Genomic DNA, 20,415 nt, shown 5'->3' with positions numbered 1-20,415 from the left:
GTACTTTTAAAGTAATTCTTTCTATTGTAAGTAATTAACACTATACACGCAAAATTGTTGAACAATTCATTAAATGTCAGTTAAATGTGGCATTACAAAAATTTCTTTACTGTTTTCGACATAGTTCAAAAGTCATTACCAGAGGGCGTCTAGTTAATTTTATTTCCGAATATTGAGAGAGTTGGGACACTGAATGTCAATTTTCGAAATGTGTAAAAAAACAAATTGGGATAGAAATCAGTGGTGTTTCACTTCAAATTTGGCGAAAAGTCAAATCAAGTCAAATAAATTTGGCAAAAAATGTTTCCCTTTTTCGTCGACCAACTGCGTTTTGAAATTATTTAGACTAGCAGTCGTCGTCAATTCACTGTTTTTCTTGATATGAACTCCAAATTTTAAAAGACATTTTTTTGTAAGTACAAGAATTTTACGTCTAAACTCTTCATCATAAACATTTTTCCCTTAACTTTAAGAAATGGTAATCATCGACGAAAGAGAGAGAAATTCAACCTTTCGTGCCAAGTTTTATATTTATTATTAACAAGCATTTGGAAAAGTGGATTGTCTAAACAATGTTATGTACAAAATCTATGAGATTTTAGAAATTTGTCTATGCGTTTACAAAATACCTAGGTACTTGAACCCAAATTGAGTCTAATTTTTAGGAAAGTTGAACCTGTCGCTGCTTGGCCGCCTTTAGCATCTACGTGAACTTTAGATTCTGTTTCATATTATAAAGTAATTGGAATTCACGATTTTGTTACGTTTTTCACACGAGAAGACCTTCAATATAATTTTTTTGTGAAATTTAAAAAGACGACGGAAAATATGATGGGTTCTTGATGACCAATTTTTGGAACGAGATGCTTAACTTAAAATTGTGGAAGAAAGGCATTTTTAGCATTGAAGTATGTTTTATGTTATGTATTTAATATTAAAATAAATATCGACAAATTTCAGAGATGTGAACATTAATATTTGTAGGTATTCAATTATTTTCTTGTTTTAAATAGTAATCTCAAAATTCCTACAATTCCTACGTCCCTGGTTAAATTTGACGTAAAATTATGTCATTTTATTCATTTGACAAAAATTATAACCTTGAAATTATTTTCGACATGAACCTCTGACATAAGTTGCTAACAAAAATTTTATTAAAAAAGAATAGAAATATATTCCTTATCCACATAATACAAAATTGGCTCGGTTTGACGTTCATTGTCCCAACTCTCCCAATAAAGGAACTCTAACCCATACAAAGTTAAAAAACAATATTTTTGACTTACTTTTGGTACTGAATGCTTTAATTCTTTCAAAAAGGACTAAAAGACTGAACAACAACTGAAAAATTCTAGACACTTGAACATTCAGGACTTTGGAAATGTTTCATACACTGCTGATTGGATTCTCTTCAAACGCTTGAATTACAGCCCCAACTATTGCTTCGTTTCCAGTGACGTGTTTTGTCCTCACTCGATTTAGTTCAGGTACGCTTCCTATGTCTTCAAATTATTGACAATTCTTTGAACTTTAAATTTCATAAATAGCATTTCACAAAAAGTCCAACGATACTTTCCATAGGCGAATTTTGATTCCTTTTTTAGTAACACAGAAATTTCAGCCACTGTTGTTGGCTTTTAAAGTAATTTCACCAAATGAAAACAATTTTACTTTTCTGACAACGCGCACACTTTTGACAGTTTTTTTCAGTGATACACAAAATGCCACATAAAAATGCTTCATCAATTGTTTCAAAAGGTGACTGCCCAAATTACTATCAAAATTTGGATTAAGTTTTTAACAACAAAATTTAATTTTTTTCTTAGATCAGCCGAGCGATTTGGTAAATTTTTTGTGTGGCCATTTATTTTTCGGGGTTTAATGATCCAACGGTAATTTAGCTTAATTTTAAATAAAAGAAATGTGTTTTAAAATTTCATTTTTTAACTTGATGTTAATTTTTGGCCCCTAATTGAAAAACCACCTCCTAAAATATGTACATTCTAAATTTCATGATAATCCGTTGACAAATAATGGAGATAGTAAGCTCGAAAGTCTTAGCTGAGACACGTTGTATACCAAATTTCAAATAAGGTTTGGTCAATAGTTTTTATAATATTTAACTGTATCTATACTTTTTAGCGACCATGTAGGTATATTGAGAATTGTTGAAAAAAATTACCATGTGTGGGAATTTATTTCTGCTTGTTAATTGTCCATTAGCAATAAGCTTTCTTGGAGGAGCAGGAGGTTCAAATTCTGCCTATAAAATTATGGCTGTGCCTAAACTCTCAGCACCGGTATCCACTCCAGTTCGGTAGTGTCATGATCATGAACATGAAAGTAACGTCACCAATGACCCGAATTTGTCTTCAATCCCGACTTTCTGCACATCCGGCGCGACAAATAACATCAATTATGAAAATAATTCGTTTTTGATGAAAATTGTGCTGTGAAATCGTGTCTTTGCTAAAGTAGGTATTGTAACTAGTGTTGTTTCATTTTACCAAATTTTTTATACTGAATTTACGACGTGAATAAATCTTGACTTTAACTTATAGGTGAGGTCGATTAGGTATTGTTTGACCTGTTACATGATGTTAGATGTATTAAAAATTGGCCAAAATTTTCATAGTTTTTAGGAGGTGGAAAATCTTGAAGGACGTTACATATTAATTAGAATTGGCGAAGGGCAAAGTTCGAAAGTCGTGTCGCAAGTGGCAACATCAAGAGGTAATTATTATCATTATCATTATCATTATCATTATCATTATCATTATCATTATCATTATCATTATCATTATCATTATCATTATCATTATCATTATCATTATCATTATCATTATCATTATCATTATCATTATCATTATCATTATCATTGTCATTATCACTATCATTTTATCATTATCATTATCATTATCATTATTATTTTACTTAATTTTTTTACAGTCCCTGCCCGAATCATTTCGTTCGGGGGCACAGTAATACGCCCCTACAAAACTTCGGTGTCTTTCCAATGTGAATCAGTTGGCAACCCTAAACGTGAGTGGCTCCGTGGTGAGAAAATTCTGAAAGGGGGTGCCAACGCTAACCAGCAACTCCTGGACACTGGAGAATTAATCCTTGCCAATTTACAACTGATTGATTCTGGCAACTACACGTGCCAAGTGGACAACAACCAAGGCTCTGATAAAATCACATACCACTTTGTTGTTCAAGTTCCACCCAGTGCCCCACTTTTGTACGTTTCGAATGCTACCAGCAGCAGTATTCTTCTGAAATGGAAAATTGGAAATGATGGAGGGGCTCCAGTCAGTGGCTTTACGCTCAATTATAGGTAGAGTTTAGTCCTCAATTTTTTTACGGCATTTTTTGTAAAAAATTGGCTTGGTCATTTTTTGTTAAAGGGTTGTGACCCTCAATAGACCAACAGAAAAAGAACAAATAATAATTAACTCAAAGCATAAGAACACCGGGTACCTAAATTTTAAAATTAATTTTTTTTTATATAAAATAGTTTTAAATTTTGCTAAAAAAATATATAACACAAAAAATTGCTCATTTTTGTCTAATGATTTTTTATCTTAGAAGTTTTGGTTCAAAGTTAATTAATAAACTCAGTTTTATTATGAGAGATTTTGTCAGGAAAGTCTAAAAAACACCAAATTAATTCTCACACTACATAATTCTTATTTTTTCAAGTGGCGTAGCACACTTTTTAGGCAGAAACCGTAAAATCACTAAAGTTGGCTAAAAATCGAAACTAAATGTATTTTTTATACAGAAACCTAATTGTTTCGCAAAAAATGTGAAAAATAAGCCAAAAAGTTAATAGTTAATATTCAAATTCAATTAATATTCAATTCAAAATAGAATTTAAAAAAATCACACAATGTGAAACTCATTTTGCATTAATTTAGTTGGTTACGTTAAAAAAGTAAGATGTAAGTAACTCAAATTTAAATGAAACAAGCCGAACAAATAATATATTTTAATGATTACTTCTAATATAGGCGTAATTTAATTATCAGTTTCTCGAAGTTTCTTGAGAATTTTCGAATTCCAAGAAAAAATAAATCAAAAAATCGTAATTACAGGAAAGAACACGGAGATTTGGACGAAGTCCATTTATCTAGACACGCAATCAGCTACGAACTGCGAGGTCTTTCATGCGGGACTACATATCATCTGTATTTAACTGCTCATAACATCGTCGGAAGTAGTCCAGCTAGTCATTCCTTGCAAGCCAGAACTCAAGGACATCCACCAGGAGTTCCCCCAGCTTCCAGCTTTATTACTCCGAACTCGACTTCAGTTTTTATTAGTTTATTAAGATTGCACGTTTGGCCTGATAATGAATGCCCCATTTTGTATTTTATTCCACAGTATAGGAAGGCTTCCAGTTCACAGTGGATTTTAGGTAATTTTATACAGGGTGCTCAAAAACTGGCGCACAAACTCAGTGGTACGTTATTGAGAAGCAAGTGCAGACTACGGGAAAAATGTTGAAAAAATTCCTAAAGTTATATTTTAAAAAATCTGGAGCTACAAACTTATTGTGTTAACTTTTTTAGTTTTCATTTGTTTTTTATATTTTTATGTTTCATACCAGGTAATCGTTCTGTAACAAAACGATAAATAATTATTTTTAAATTTACTATCAGATTTTAGCAGTTTTTTTAATTTAAAAAAATTAAAATTCATCCAAAAAATCACAATCTGTAGATGTGCCAACACTGGGAATTATTTCCTAGGAAACCGTTTCAAAAATAATTTATTTTTATTGTTGCTCAAATTCAATTGCGATCATGACTGTTAGACAACGTTGCCACATATCATTTACCTAAAATTAGTTATTTATCAATAACTTTAATACAAAGATTTTTTTTACTATTATTACCATTATATGTAACCACTTCTCTACCACACACCATTGAGTTGGTGCGCCAGTTTTTGAGCACGCTGTATATTAATAATATTTATAATATTATAATAATTTATAATATTAATATAATATTAATAATTTGGTATTGACACAGTTTCAAACGCTTTGAAACCGCAAAAACGGACTTCCATCACTGGACTTACTCCTGCCACTAAATACGTGGTGAAGCTGGAAGCCCACAATATTGCAGGATTTGCAACTGAAGAGTTTGTTTTTATGACATTAACGAAGGACGGTGGTAATAACCTAAACTATGCAAAAATCAGGTTATAGTTGAAAATTTCAGGTGCGCCACCACTTAATTTACTGAAACAAGGGCACAATGAAACGTCCATTTATTCAGATATTAGGTTTATAATTCCGTTGTTAGTTTTGATAATTGCTGTTATTATTTCGATTCTTGGAGCTATTCTCTGTTTGAAACATCGTAAGTGAATTTTTTTGTTAATTTTTTTTTGGTCTCATTTAATTTTAAGGACAAAGCGAAATCGCTAAAGAACTCCTAGATAATCAACACAACGCTGAAGCTCAGAGAGAAAGATATTACGCGACAATACATAAAGCAGCTCTAGCGGCTGGTGAAAAAATTCCAGGTTAGTTGGTTACATACCAAATTTTTTCTACAAATAGGTGATTACAGAGACTTCTGAGGACATATCACCCTATGCAACATTTCAGTTGTCGGAGCCAAGTACCTTACCACAAAATACAATGTTGCATAGTTTCATGTATCATGAACATCCCATGACAGAGGGCTGTGCTTCGCCACCTCCAAGTTCGTCGGTTTTGCGAAGCTCGCCCTATTATAATATTGTAAGTAAAAAATCACAAATTCACTATTTTCATTAGCAGAAAAATTAAAAAAATCGAAGACAGTCAATTAGAAAAGTTTGAAATATGTAACACGAAAACACAAACAGATTTAATGAAAAATCAAAATTTTATTTATTAAATCCAAATAATTTGAAAATTGTGGGGATCTATGAATTAAACTAATACTCGTGACTTTCTTAAATTTATTTTTTTATTTATGTATTTTTATTTTTTATTATAATTTTAATATTATTCGTACAGTTACAATACCATGCTTTGTCCATTTCATCAAGTAGGATTTAGTTATTTAATTTTGATTTTAATTTTATTGATATAATAAAATAAATAATTGATCAACTGCCAATTATAAAAAGTCAGAAAAATCTATTGAATTCGAAAAGAGAGATTTTGAAAAAAATAATAGTGAAATTTTCTCTTTTCAGTGATAATTTGTTCTTTGTAATAATAGTAAAGCTACTAATTTTTTCCTTGTTTTTTTTAGTACTCGTAATTTACGAGTAAAATAATTCATTAACGGTAAATTGTTACTGGTAGATTATATTATTTTTTCTAAAAATACTACGTTTTGAAAACTTTGTAAAACATTAGACTGGATATTGTCGGTCATTAATATTAATTTTCTCATGTTTTAATAAGCACTTTTTACTATTATCTCCTATGAATTCTTTAATAACTATTAAAACTTGAAAATTCTATAAAAAATTGGCCCAGAAATTGATTTAGAGTCCTAGAAAATTCAATTAAAAAATTTCAAGGTTTATTTAGTTCTCTCAAAATTTGTCGAAAAAATGGTGGATGCGCCGGGCTAATATACTAAGTTCAAAATTTTGCAAGCTTTCTAAAATTTTTTTTTAGACATTTTTTATTTTAATTGTTCAACTAAACTCTATTACTAATTGTGACGTTTCTTCAGTCCCTACATCAAAGATTGCTTCTTAGAAAATATCCATAATTGTATTTTTTTTAAATTAAATCGCGATTTTATTATTAATTTTTATGTTGTTTTATTTGAATATTAAAAACTATAATTTTAAATATGCTATTAGTTTTATACAATGATTAATTGATTATTATTTCGAAAAAAAATATAGAAAAACGTAGTAAACTCGAAATAGAAATTTTGAATAAAATCATTCGTGAAATTCTCTGTTTTCAGTGCCAATTTGTTCTTTGTAATAATAGTAAATTATAACTGCTCTACTTTACAGCAGAATTTTGTTACTTTGTGTTTTTCAACCAAAGATATTAATTATTTTTTTTCCTAGTTTTTCTCTTGTAAATTACGAGTAAAAAAATCAATTTAAATTAATTGTTATAGGTGATTTCTAAAAATATTACGGCTTGAAAACTTTGTAAAGTTTTACCCTGGATATTATTACGTTAATTCTCTAAGGTTTTAAACACTTTTCAAATTTTTTCCTCTTATCCTTTTGTAACTATTACATTTTAAATATTTAATACAACATTAGATTAAAAATTGAGTTATAGTCTAGAAAATTTAAATAAAAGTGGATATCAAGATTTATTTATTTTTTAAAAAATGTGTCAAAAATGGTGGATGCGCCGGGCTAATGTCCTTTATGTTTAATAAATTTTAAACATTTTTAATTTTAATTGTTGAACCAAAGCCAATTACAAATGTAATTAAATGTATTAATTAATAATATTTCTATTATTTAACATTGCCATTTAGAAAAAATTAAAATTATAGAATTCGAAAACACAGAATTTAATAAAATTTATTAGTAAAATTGGATTTCAAAAGAGGAAAAGTTAAATATTTTATTGAACATATCTTCAAAGTATTATTATCTTTTTGGATTATTTACTTAACTGTTTTATTTTTTGAAAAAATACTTATAGATACTGTGCTAGGAGTATTTTGCCAAATAACAATGAAAGGTAACTTTGATAATACAGAAAATGTCTATAATATTTGTTTTTAATTAAATCGTAATTTTATTATTAATTTTTATGTTGTTTTATTTTACTATTAAAAACAATATTTTTGAAAATGCTATTAGTATTATACAATGATTAATTGATTATTATTAAAAAAAAAAAAAATAGAAAAACGTAGTGAACTCAAAAATAGAAATTTTGAAAAAATTCATTCGTGAAATTCTCTGTTTTCAGTGACAATTCGTTCTTTGTAATAATAGTAAATTATTAATTATAAATATAAATGGATATCAAGGTTTATTTATTTTTCTTAAAAATGTGTGAAAAATGGTGGATGCGCCGGGCTAATGTCCTTTATATTTGATAAATTTTAAACATTTTTAATTTTAATTGTTGACCAAAAACTAATTACAAATTTAATTAAATTTACTAATTAATAATATTTCTATTATTTAACATTGCCATTTAGAAAAAATTAAAATTATCGGATTATTTACTTAACTGTTTTATTTTTTGAAAAAGTACTTGTAGATACTGTGCTAAGAGTATTTTGCCAAATAACATTGAAAGGTAACTTTGATAATACAGAAAATGTGACAATATAAAACCAAGAAATTTCTAAACTATCCTTTGAGGAATTGTTAAGCATTTATTTTTCTAGCTTATAATTTTTACTTTGTTTAGATTATCTTAAATTATTTCACGAAATATGTCTACATTTGTTGTTTATTCACTAAATTTACGTCAAATTACTCGCTTTTTGTTACACGAATATGAACACTGCCTCAATTTTCTTATAATTTTTACTTTGTATAGATGAGCTTGCATTTTTTCAAAAAATATATCTACACAATTATATGTATTTAGTTTATGGAACTTACTCCAAATTACTTGTTTTTTACAAGAATACAACATTTATTTATTTTGCAAAAAGATCTATTTGCTGCACAATAATTTTGTATAAATAGAGGTGTTTACAAATCGAGAGTTTCTTAAAAAAATTAACTTATTAAAAAAATCGCGCAATTTTTAATACTGGAAATGTTTAAACGTATACAAACTAGAAAATTAAAAATTTAAAAATATTTTTACGCAGTCGTTTTGCCATTTGATGTTTTCTAACATTATCAGTGTATGCAGCAAAAATTTCAAGGTACCAAGGGCCACGGTAGAAGACGTTCTAACCGAAAAAATGAGGTAGACAGCGACGAAAGTGAATCGGACACTGAGCACAGAACCGAGTCTTCCACACAGTTAGAAGTTAAACGAAAACAAAGTAAGTACAACGACTGTAGCATGCCGAGTTGCATACAATATTTTTTCTACAAACGTAGGTATCATGCACCATGGAACTCAATCAAGTACTTCATCCGACATATCCCCGATGTCTGAAAAAAAGTCGCTTCCGCGCAGAAACCGTTCGAGGTGCAGATAATTTTTTTGTTGTCACTTTTGTAATTTTTTCCTTGTTAGGTTGTCGCCCCAGAGCCGGAGTTTGTCCCAAAGACAGATTCTATCACGACTGTCGTTAGCCGAGACGACATTTTCGGAGAAAAAATCACTGGAGCACAGTACAACCGACCGACCAGAACTGAGCGAAGCCGAATGTGACATCGACACAATCAAAAAATTAAAGTTAGGTTTGAAATCGTCTTTTTGGTCAAAACCGAATGAATCCGATCAAATAACGGACTATTCGATTGCTGTTTAAGCTGTTGTAGTAAATAGTTCAAAATCAAAATTTTATACAAAAATTATAGAATTATTAAGTCTAAAAGAATTTTACGTGACATTTTGGAAGCATTTTGTACACTAATGAACAATAAGATATGTAGATTAAAATGTTTCTTCTTTGAATTTATTGTAGATGCAGTCATTCTCCGGAAGAATAAATGTCTTATTCCTTGATTTCGACACACTTTTTTTACGACCAGTTTACCTTCGCTTTCAAAGTATATCGAAGTTAGAAAAAATAAATAAACTACAAGAATACTTTAGGTGTTTTATTTCAAGCTCTCGTAAATAGAAATTACAGAATTACCAAGCATTAATTTAGCTTCGATTTTAAAGTTTACAAAAAATAGATAAATAATATTTGTAGTTATTTATATAATTTTTTATAATTATATATAAAATATAATTATTATATATTATATAATAATTATATAAGTTATAATAATTATGTAACTATATAATTTATAGTTATATAATTTAACTATTTGTAGTTAATTATATAATTCACCTCTAATTATAATTATAAGTAAAATTTTCCATTGCGCTTTAATTTTTTGTATACACAAATATCGACTAGTCATTAAAGAACGTTTTATAAATAAAATATTTCCGATTAAACGGCACTCAATAATCACAATGTCTGCAACAATTACAGAATACTTTAATCCTTAATTTACCAAGTTTCAAGTTTTTAAACCGAGCTTATACCGACGAAAAAAATGTATATTTCAAAAATTAAAAAAATAATAATAAAAAACTTTTTTTTTAAGTTTTTTGCATTTTTTGAATTAGGTTTCTCTTCCTTCCTTCTTTCCATTGCCTCTTACAAGAGCAGGCGATACGTCGACATCGTACTCTAAATTTGCAACAAAATGATCTTTTGAGCAAAAAAACATTTATAGAAACTATTTTATAGAAGCGTCATTAATTTAATCCGCAATTAAATGCTTGATTAACAGACCACGTGACGAAATTGAACCAACTTATTTTTTCGATTCGCATTGTTAACTTTTGTTATCGAATTAAAATTTAATGAAGCTTTATAATAAACCGGCCCTCAGTAAAGTAAATTAATTGGTAACGCTAAACAGTATTGGTTGTTAAATTAAAAGTTAACTAAACTATAAGCTGAGCTTGCTAATAGTATTTTCTAGTAGATACATCTCAAAAATTAATATCACACAGAAATCAGTGATCGTTATTTCAGAATTATTCTAATAAGCATTAGTTAACTAAACATAATATAATTCTATAAGTAGGCATTAATAAGACTTTTTTCATTTGTAACAACATGATCTTTTGAGCAAAAAAGTGGTAACCCCAAAATTACGTTAATTTGAAAATTTTTTAAATTTTATTTATTATTTACATAATAGTTTTGTGGGGCTAACGAATTTTTTTCCGTATTTTTGCACAAACCTTCATAACTTTACGCAGCTACTTAATATTAGATAATTAATTAATTATAAGTAATTATGGCAGAAACACATTTGTCGCCAAAAATATTAAGTATTTAATTACCAACACTTTTGTTTTAGTTTTTTAGACATAGCGTATAAAAATTTACTTTTAGCAGACTCACTTTGTAATTCAACCTGATCTGTTTTTTATCCTTGCTTGATAAATCGATTTAGAACACTGGAAATGTTTGAATTTATCTTGTTCGAAGAATGCCACCACCATCTCATATTTTTTTAATAATAATAATAATAATAATTATTATTATTATTATTATTATTATTATTATTATTATTATAATAATGATAACCCGTCTTTATAAGAATTACCCCCCTAGAGAATTTTTCTATATTTTACCTCCCGTAATAATTAGGGAGCAAAATATCATTTTCTGAAAAGCGGGAGGAAATTGTACACTTTGCTCTTTTGATATACAGGTGAATCAAAAGTCAAAACAATTTTGAAACAGGTCCATTTATTTTTTTTAATGCTACATTTTCACATTATAGTGACATTTATAATGTCATTCGTTTTTGAGTTGTGATGTCATTTTTATTTTTTTTAAATGACTGCTGAGAAAAGAATAAAAAAAATAATTTAATACCCGTATAATGAAAAAAATATTGACAATTAAACATATAGACATAAATTAGTGTTACCTTTAAATCTGGCTATGCTGTGTGTTAAAAAAATATTGCTGCCCTTGGATTATTATCAAAATGAAAATTCTTACAGAGATCACTGTAACAAACCCTTGTTGCACTTTGAACTACGAACGGTTTAAAAACCAATAAAATAATGAAAAACAAAATACAGTTTCTATAACCATAATGTTTTAATCGATAAGTCGTTGTTTCAAAATTGTTTGCTTTGAGCAATACTTCCACGTAAGTAGAAACAAAAATCGTTAAACTAATCGTTTTTACACAAAGAGGATTATTTAAAGCACAGGAATGGAATCAATGAAGATTTTTATGTAGTGTATCTAAATGTGCAAGAAATAACAATAGGCTTCAAAAAAGAAATCTTGAAACAACAACAATGGACACCTATCGGAAGGCTTTAATAGTCCCTTGTGGAAAGGTAATGAGGGTTGGGGAAAATAAATACGAAAAATTGTTGTTTTTTTTAAATGAACATTGGTTTATTTGACAAAGTGACCACAGAAAGTAGACTGGATCTGCTAATCTCTCATAAAAAAAACATTACACACCAAATCTAAAACGAAAGTGTGTTCTGGTAGAAAGGAATTTCCTTATCCTCACTCTGTATAACAATGTAACACGACTACAGTTTGAATAAATAAAACATAAAATGTATTATTTCTCAATTGGCATCAAATTTAAGAATCACTTTGTGTAACCAAAAAAACTTAATAACTGTTACAACAACTGGACTACTGAGGACTATAACTTAGGAGGCGAAACGAGATACAAAATCGCAGTATTTTCTGAACCCAAAAAATAGCAGGGTAGAGTAGAAAAAGAGGCCGCTTTGAGCGTTTTAAATTAATGTAAATTCAAGCAATTCACTAATTATTTGGGAAAAAATGTAGAAACCTTAAGCCTTGCGTTCTTAACAAACAAAAAATGCGGCTAAAATATTCAGGAGAGAAAATAAATATTTAAAATTAAATAAATCCATTAAATACCATTTTTTTTGAATGCATGTAAATTTTTTCAAGCTTTCTCTACAATTCCTTGTTAGACGTAGAAATATTAATTAACTAAAAGTGATGTCAATATTAAAAACACTAAAATATTTTAAGTAATTGCTTTTCTAAAACAAACTTATTAATGTTAATAACTACAAGTAATTATGAAAAAATTCTTAGCACATCCTTAGTAGAAAATATAAGTAGGTATTTGAGAGCCAACGCTGAATTCTGCGTGATTATTAGTTTTTACAGTCAGTAAAAATTTACTTCTCCAAATCGCTGTAATCTCAAAATTTAGAACACTTAAATTGTTGAGATTTATCTTCATTAAAGAACGGATATGGTACTTGGACTCCAGTTGGCTTTGATAATATACCTAGTTAATCGGATGCAACGAATAAATAGAAAATGGCAGTGCTATACTTTATCTTCAATTAAGCAAAGCCCTCAATACCGGGTGCTCAAAAATCGGCGCACCAACTCAATGGAGTGTGGTAAAGAATTGCTTACATATAATGATAAAAATAGTAAAAAAATTCTTTGTATTAAAGATATTGATAAATAACGGATTTTAGATAAATGATATGTGGCAACGTTGTCTAACAGTCATGATCGCAATAGAATTTGACCAACAATAAAAATAAATTATTTTTGAAACGGTTTCCTAGGAAATAATTCACAGTGTTGGCACATCTACACATTGTGATTTTTTGGATGAATTTTATTTTTTTTAAATTAAAAAAACTGCTAAAATCTGATAGTAAATTTAAAAATAATTATTCATCGTTTTGTTACGAAACGATTACCTTGTATGAAACATAAAAACATAAAAAAATAATGAAAACCTAAGAAGTTAACACAATGCGTTTGTAGCTCCAGATTTTTTAAAATATGACTTTAGGAATTTTTTCAACATTTTTCCCGTAATCTGCACTTGCTTCTCAATAACGTACCACTGAGTTGGTGCGCCAGTTTTTGAGCACCCTGTATAAATTTATTCCCTTTTACTGTTTTCTTGAAATGGGCATGCAACATTTTATCTCAAACAACTTTTACCATGTTTCATATATTCCACTTCTAGTTGGTCGATAAAATTTGACACAACAACAAAAAATTGCTACAACAAAGTAAAAATTAATAAAAAAAAGATGTAAAAAATAAAAAAATATTTTCTGGGAAAAATTCACTCGAGTACTCGTCCAGTTAGGTTTGAAACCAAGTGAATTTGGTGGAATAAAGAATTATTATATTATTTTTTACAACTCTTTTTCAACAAAAGCTTAAAAAACGGTTTTCGAAGAGTAAATACATACACTTTACAAAGAGAAAACAAGCGAGTCAATTACAATAAGCAAATTAGTACAAAGTGTGGTTATTTCCTATGCAATTTGTATGTAATTGCTCACATTAATAAGATACATTTTTCTCAACACGATGAAATGATTCATGAATTAACTCCAATCATTACCATTAAATTTATATTTTAAATGAAAGACTTTCCACTGTGTTGTAATTTTAATTTTTTGTATACCTACACAAATATCGAATAGTCATTAAAGAACGTTTTATGAATAAAGTATTTCTGATTACAGCACTCAATATCATAATATCTATAACATCTATACAATAGTTTAATTTTTAATTTAACAGAAAAGAAAGCTAATAGTTGTGACAAAAATTTTATTTGGTTACAACTCACAATAAATAATACATATTTACTTTAGTATTTTTTACAGTTCGGGCAATTCGGAAATAAACTCCAATACGAACTTATCTTTTTTTTAATGCAACGCTCTATATTTAAAATTTTAGTGCATTTTTGAATGTATTAAATTCCTGGTGTTTTAAGCTATTTATTTGTTTATTTGTCGATATTTGATTTTGTTGACAAAAACAAACCTCTTTGTAAAATTCATTACACCAAGAACCAAGACCACGAAAAAAATTAAATTCAAACAATTTAAACGAAGGAATGAGTGAAAACATTTTTTTTAAGTTGCAGTCGAGAAGTTGAACAAATAATAAAGTTTTTTAAAAGTTGAATAATTTAAATTTTTTAAACAGAACACTCTTTATTTTTTATGTTTGCATCAAAAAGACAAATTGTTTTTTAAAAAATCTTTAGTGTCTCTTCAACGCTTTAGGGCACTATTCATGTTTTATAATAATTCATGATTTTTAATAATCTTTGTTAAGCAAAAACAAAATACATATATGGTGTTTCATTATTTTTTATAAGTTACCAACGTTTCACAAACAATGCAATGCGCTAGACAATTAGTACAGATTTAAGTTTGAAATTAAATTATTTCAAAAACTAAACAGAATCGACCAATAAAAGTAAATTCATTATTACAAACTATGTCCAAAAATTCAATAAAATATAGGATGTTTCTGAAACACCCTGCACCTATAGGTAGGTACAGTCGAACAAAGTGAAAATGACGCGGCAATAAACAAGCTCCTGCTGAGGAGGCCGACCCTTCTAACCACAACCAGGTAGGGTCGTAAAGGCGTAAACGCAGTTTCAAGATAAATTCTCTTAAGAGTTGGTTTACAGAAAGCAAAATTAAAATTTAATTTAATTAAACTAATTCGAATTAAGTTGCCATTTATTTTGTATTGACAAACGTCAAGTTAAATAATATTGTTGAATTTTCGCAAATTAACAATAGTTACATTCATTTGTTGTTTTACATAAAAATTAAGTTTAAATTTTATACAAAAATTATAGAATTATTAAGTCTAAAAGAATTTTACGTGACATTTTGGAAGCATTTTGTACACTAATGAACAATAAGATATGTAGATTAAAATGTTTCTTCTTTGAATTTATTGTAGATGCAGTCATTCTCCGGAAGAATAAATGTCTTATTCCTTGATTTCGACACACTTTTTTTACGACCAGTTTACCTTCGCTTTCAAAGTATATCGAAGTTAAAAAAAAAAAATAAACTACAAGAATACTTTAGGTGTTTTATTTCAAGCTCTCGTAAATAAAAATTACAGAATTACCAAGCATTAATTTAGCTTCGATTTTAAAGTTTACAAAAAATAGATAAATAATATTTGTAGTTATTTATATAATTTTTTATAATTATATAAATATATATATTATATATAATTATTATATATTATATAATAATTATATAAGTTATAATAATTATATAACTATATAATTTATAGTTATTTAATTTAATTAAACTAATTCGAATTAAGTTGCCATTTATTTTGTATTGACAAACGTCAAGTTAAATAATATTGTTGAATTTTCGCAAATTAACAATAGTTACATTCATTTGTTGTTTTACATAAAAATTAAGTTTAAAATAGCGAAAGCGAATTTCGTAAAAAAATTGTATTAATTAATGTTATTTTGAAAAAACATTTAAAAATAAATGGTTTATTAAATTTTTCTATAAAAAAATTAACATTGCTATTTAACTTCATGTTTGCAAAATAAATGGCAACTTAATTCGAATTCTTTTTTCTAAATTAAATTATAATTTTGCTTTCTGTAAACCGACTCCTAAAGAAATTTATCTTGAGACTACGTTTAGCTTGCGATTCGATAATTTATGACCCTGCCTAGTTACGGTTAGAAGAGTCGGTCTCCTCAGCAGAGGCTGGTTTACTGTCGCGTCATTTTCACATTGTTTGACTGTACTTGAAAACAATTTTAAGTTGATGCAAGGGATTAATACCTATTGACTTTCTTTATTTTTATTTGATATTTCTAAGGACACTTTGTATATTAAGAGTGCGAAACAGTTTTGCATTCAAATATTTAAAGTTAGGCCAAAAGAATACAGGCTGCTCAAAAACTCGCGCACCAACTCAGTGGTACGTTATTGAGAAGCAAGTGCAGATTACGGGAAAAATGTTGAAAAAATTCGTAAAGTAATATTTTAAAAAATCTAGTACTACAAACTTATTGTGTTAACTTCTTTAGTTTTCATTATTTTTTTATGTTTTTATGTTTCATACAAGGTAATCGTTCCGTAACAAAACGATGAATAATTATTTTTAAATTTTCTATCAGATTTTAGCAGTTTTTTTAATTTAAAAAAATTAAAATTCATCAAAAAAATCACAATGTGTAGATGTGCCAACACTGGGAATTATTTCCTAGGAAACCGTTTCAAAAATAATTTATTTTTATTGTTGCTCAAATTCTATTGCGATCATGACTGTTAGACAACGTTGCCACATATCATTTATCTAAAATCCGTTATTTATCAATAACTTTAATATAAAGAATTTTTTTACTATTTTTACCTTTATATGTAACCATTTCTCTACCTCACACAATTGAGTTGGTGCGCTAGTTTTTGAGCACGCTGTATATGGTACAGTGTATTCGGAAGTAAAGATACCGTTGGGGGCGCCACTGAGCTAGGTCGAAAACAGTAACCAAAAAGGGCGGGAAAATGTTTATTCGGATATTTTGAGCGTTGTACGAATTTTGAGGCTTCACAATTATTACATTGCCTATGCAGAATGACTATTGTATCTTTGGTGGAAGAAACGAATGTTGACAAATTAGAGATGACGAGGAAAACACGAATAACGAATGACTGTTTGGTTCACTTTCTTTATTGGAAAATTATTACAAAGACATTGAAAAGCCTACCTTTTGGCATAATTTACGTTTAAGTGTATTAGCAGTTGTTAATCTTAATTGTAGTTTTGTTGATTTATCGAAGTATTTCATGATCTTATCAGTGGAAAAATTCTAACCTAAAATTCACAAACTTCACTAATTTATTGGTTTCTTGAGCCCAACTTTATGTTCGCTGTGATCCATTACTTATAGTCTTTAATTAGACAACTGTTTGATAACACTTTGTAATGAAAATTCAAATCTTTTTCACTTTTAATCCACTTTCAAATTCCAACAATAAACACTTTATACCACGAAAAACCGCAGAACTAAAGTGAACGCTAGTATTTACCACCACGTATTTTTAAAGTGATTCTCTCTAATGTAAGCAATTAACACTATACACGCAAAATTGTTAAACAATTCATTAAATGTCAATTGAATGTGGAATTACCAAAATTTCCTTACTGTTTTCGACATAGTTCAAAAGTCATCACCAGAGGGCGTCTAGTTAATTTTATTTCCGAATAGTATCCAAAGTTACCAACCCAAAATTTTTTACTGTGAATGTACTGCCCTGGCCAATCATAACTCATTTGTAAAATGACTACCTTTTAAGTGCCTGTTATGTGTAATAAATTAATAATACTAATAATATTCCGTCAGTGCGTAAAACTGTAGCTGAAAGTGTTACTTTTTGTTGCTTGAATCAAGACTACTTTCGCGAAGATTGTACAGAACGAGAGCATATGAGACGGTGGTGTTTGCGACCTGAAATAAAAACAATGATAAAAAAAATCACTTGTCAGTAGAATGTAACACCGAAACAAACAATGGGTAATCTAGACAAATCCCAGCCAGAGAAATACTATCATTTTTAGTGCTATTTGCCATAAATGTGAGAAGAATTTTAATGTTATCTAAATTCCAGTAGTACCAAGGAGCTCCACCCAAAGTAAAAAAAATATCGCTCGTCTAAAATAAAACAAAACTATTAAAAAAAAATTAAACTACTGCTCCTTTTACAAACCGCATCGATGAGTTGTTGGCCACTCCTGCAAAACATTATAGTGATGAGAACAATCCATGCAGCCCACATAAATATTCGTAGTTTTAAAATATTGTCCATGGTGTCCCAAAACTACAACATTTTCACCAGATGTTGCAAGTGTTTGTAATAAACTTACATTCATGATGAACGCGAGACAACTAATCAAAGTGCTTAGACCTAGCAGTACTAGGAATGGCAGGCATGTAAGTGCAACATCAACCATCATTTTGATCGATCTACAAATGATTGTGTAGAATTATTGTTTCGTTAGTTTAATCAACTTGAAACTTTTTCAAAGCAACGTGGTGTTCAACACACAGACGCAAGGATTCTCCAATATCGTGCTGATACCGAGTGTCTTGCAAATACTTCCAACTTTTCGAATCATCCACCTGATATGTCTCAAACAAATATTCTCCAATGAGGGAGAATTGAACTTGCACTTGCAGAATCGCGTAAATGCAAGTAAAAGACAATCTGGCGCCGTGATAACTCAAAAACGGCGCCAATGTGAAATACAACCGATCCAAAATCTCCGACCACTTGCCAAAATACTCCTCAAAAACTTGAATACTAAGAAACAGGTCTCGCTGGCTCCCAACAAAGGGCAAGTTAACAAGCAGAGTGATTACTAAAAAGAGCATAATGGCGTATATACTGATATTTATCAGTTTGCATTTTTTCTCGAGCTTCATTTCAGCATCTTTGCCTACAATATTTAAAGACCAACCGATTTCGTCGAAAAATATTTGCGTTTTTCGAATCCTTTTCTCCACAACCAAAGAAAGGATTCCTGCGGCCAGTACCTTAAAAAACTCGTCACACCGACTAAACCAAAATGATTTGGCTCACATATGATAAAAGTGACGTTATAAATCCGTATCTGATTATAAGATTTAAGTTAAAATTCTTGATTATGTAATAAAATTGTAGACAATGAACTAGTGAATAAAACACAGTGAGGGAAACGTAGCAAAATTTTACTATTTTATAATTGTTGATGTCTAGAAATATTGTTCTTATAACGATAAAAGGATCTGAAACGTGATGAATTATTAATTTGGTTTCAACTCAGTTATACTGCCGTGCTAAGCAAGAACGTCGTAACTGATTTTATATGAAACTTGAGTTATGTCTTGTTTTCTACATTTTCAGAGTGCACTGTTATTTTAAATGCTAGTAACATGGAATATTGAAGTCAACCTAACAATTTATTTGTAAAAAGGAAAAATGTATGCAATTGTATCCATTATTTTGCCAAATCACTGTTATTCCACATACGACGTTTAATTTTTTTATTTATTTTTTTAATTAAGTAAAAGTAACTAAGTAAAAAAGTCGTAACTACAAAAATATTTATTAACGGCTTTAAACAAATGAAATAATACGTAACAACAGGAAATTTATAGAAAAATGTACCCAAGAAATTACACCTAGCGTACGATACTTTTGAAATAAAAGCAAATTTTGCCAAAAAATCAATCGGTTTTCTGGTAGAATATTTTAAATTTTTTTTAAGAGTTCCTGTTTTCTTTCTGTATCTATGCCATTTGTTGTGTGTTTTTGAGTGGGTTTTTTGAATATGATGTTATTGATGTTAGGAAATTTAACTCTATAAAGTCACTATCAAAACTGCATCTATATTTCATGTTTTTTTCCTCGTTTTTCCACGTTAACCATGTCGCTTAGGTAAGGTCGATTAATAATTTTGGTCAATTTGTACTGTGAACTGTAGTCTTGCCATTTGAAAAAGTTTTCAATTTTCATTTGTTTAATTTTAGTTCTTGTACCCGTCCTTCCAACCGAATTGACAAAATCGTCAAAGTCATACACTTTTTTTTGTTTTTTTAATTGTAATTCGACTTGGTAATCAACCAAACTTGGTGGTACCTAATGTTTTTGATTAATTTTAGAAAATATACAATTTTTGATTCATTAATGAGTGGGTTTCATATACATTTTATAGTTACGACTTTCTTGCTAAGTAATATTGCACAAACCCCACATACGTCAATTTTATTTACATTTAGAATCAAAGTTATTGCACTATTGATCTCAAATTTTGTGTTGTCTCAAATTTGACAAAAAAGTCAGTTACGACGTTCTTGCTTAGCACGGCAGTATAGGACTCACCCTTAAAGCCAGCCATGCTGTGAATTGTCAAATGCTTGTCCACAATTTCACTAATACTGAAAAATCATTACGAATACCGTTGTTCTTGAAATAAAGTA

The 20,415-nt window shown here is 28.8% G+C and overlaps 2 protein-coding genes and 1 long non-coding RNA gene across 3 annotated transcripts; 1 reads left to right on the top strand and 2 right to left on the bottom strand.

Annotated features, from left to right (window-relative positions):
• Window positions 1–2,273: 2,273 nt before the first annotated feature.
• On the top strand, window positions 2,274–9,589 carry LOC103314710 (cell adhesion molecule Dscam2). The gene is made up of 11 exons (XM_008201394.2): window positions 2,274–2,300; window positions 2,643–2,733; window positions 2,950–3,337; window positions 4,098–4,420; window positions 5,040–5,183; window positions 5,232–5,372; window positions 5,422–5,538; window positions 5,586–5,758; window positions 8,822–8,957; window positions 9,016–9,106; window positions 9,155–9,589. The coding sequence occupies exons 1-11, from the start codon at window positions 2,274–2,276 to the stop codon at window positions 9,390–9,392; spliced, it is 1,869 nt and encodes a 622-aa protein (XP_008199616.2). The 3' UTR covers window positions 9,393–9,589.
• Window positions 9,590–11,995: 2,406 nt separating this feature from the next.
• LOC135265923 (uncharacterized) lies at window positions 11,996–12,647 on the bottom strand. The gene is made up of 2 exons (XR_010333798.1): window positions 12,525–12,647; window positions 11,996–12,468 (listed from the first exon to the last, which is right to left on the bottom strand). It is a non-coding gene; the product is annotated as an uncharacterized LOC135265923 (long non-coding RNA).
• A 4,461-nt stretch (window positions 12,648–17,108) lies between these two features.
• LOC107398244 (uncharacterized) lies at window positions 17,109–19,216 on the bottom strand. Its single transcript, XM_064356299.1, has 5 exons — window positions 18,473–19,216; window positions 18,321–18,420; window positions 18,164–18,274; window positions 17,956–18,108; window positions 17,109–17,904 (listed from the first exon to the last, which is right to left on the bottom strand). Exons 1-5 carry the CDS (start codon window positions 18,877–18,879, stop codon window positions 17,824–17,826), a joined length of 852 nt encoding a protein of 283 aa, XP_064212369.1. The 5' UTR covers window positions 18,880–19,216; the 3' UTR covers window positions 17,109–17,823.
• Window positions 19,217–20,415: the final 1,199 nt, after the last annotated feature.

The sequence above is a fragment of the Tribolium castaneum genome, chromosome 4 (assembly GCF_031307605.1).
Source record: "Tribolium castaneum strain GA2 chromosome 4, icTriCast1.1, whole genome shotgun sequence".
In the NCBI taxonomy this organism is placed as follows: Eukaryota; Metazoa; Arthropoda; class Insecta; order Coleoptera; family Tenebrionidae; genus Tribolium; species Tribolium castaneum.
Note: the sequence above shows the minus strand (reverse complement) of the source record. Positions and strands in the feature narration are given on the sequence as shown.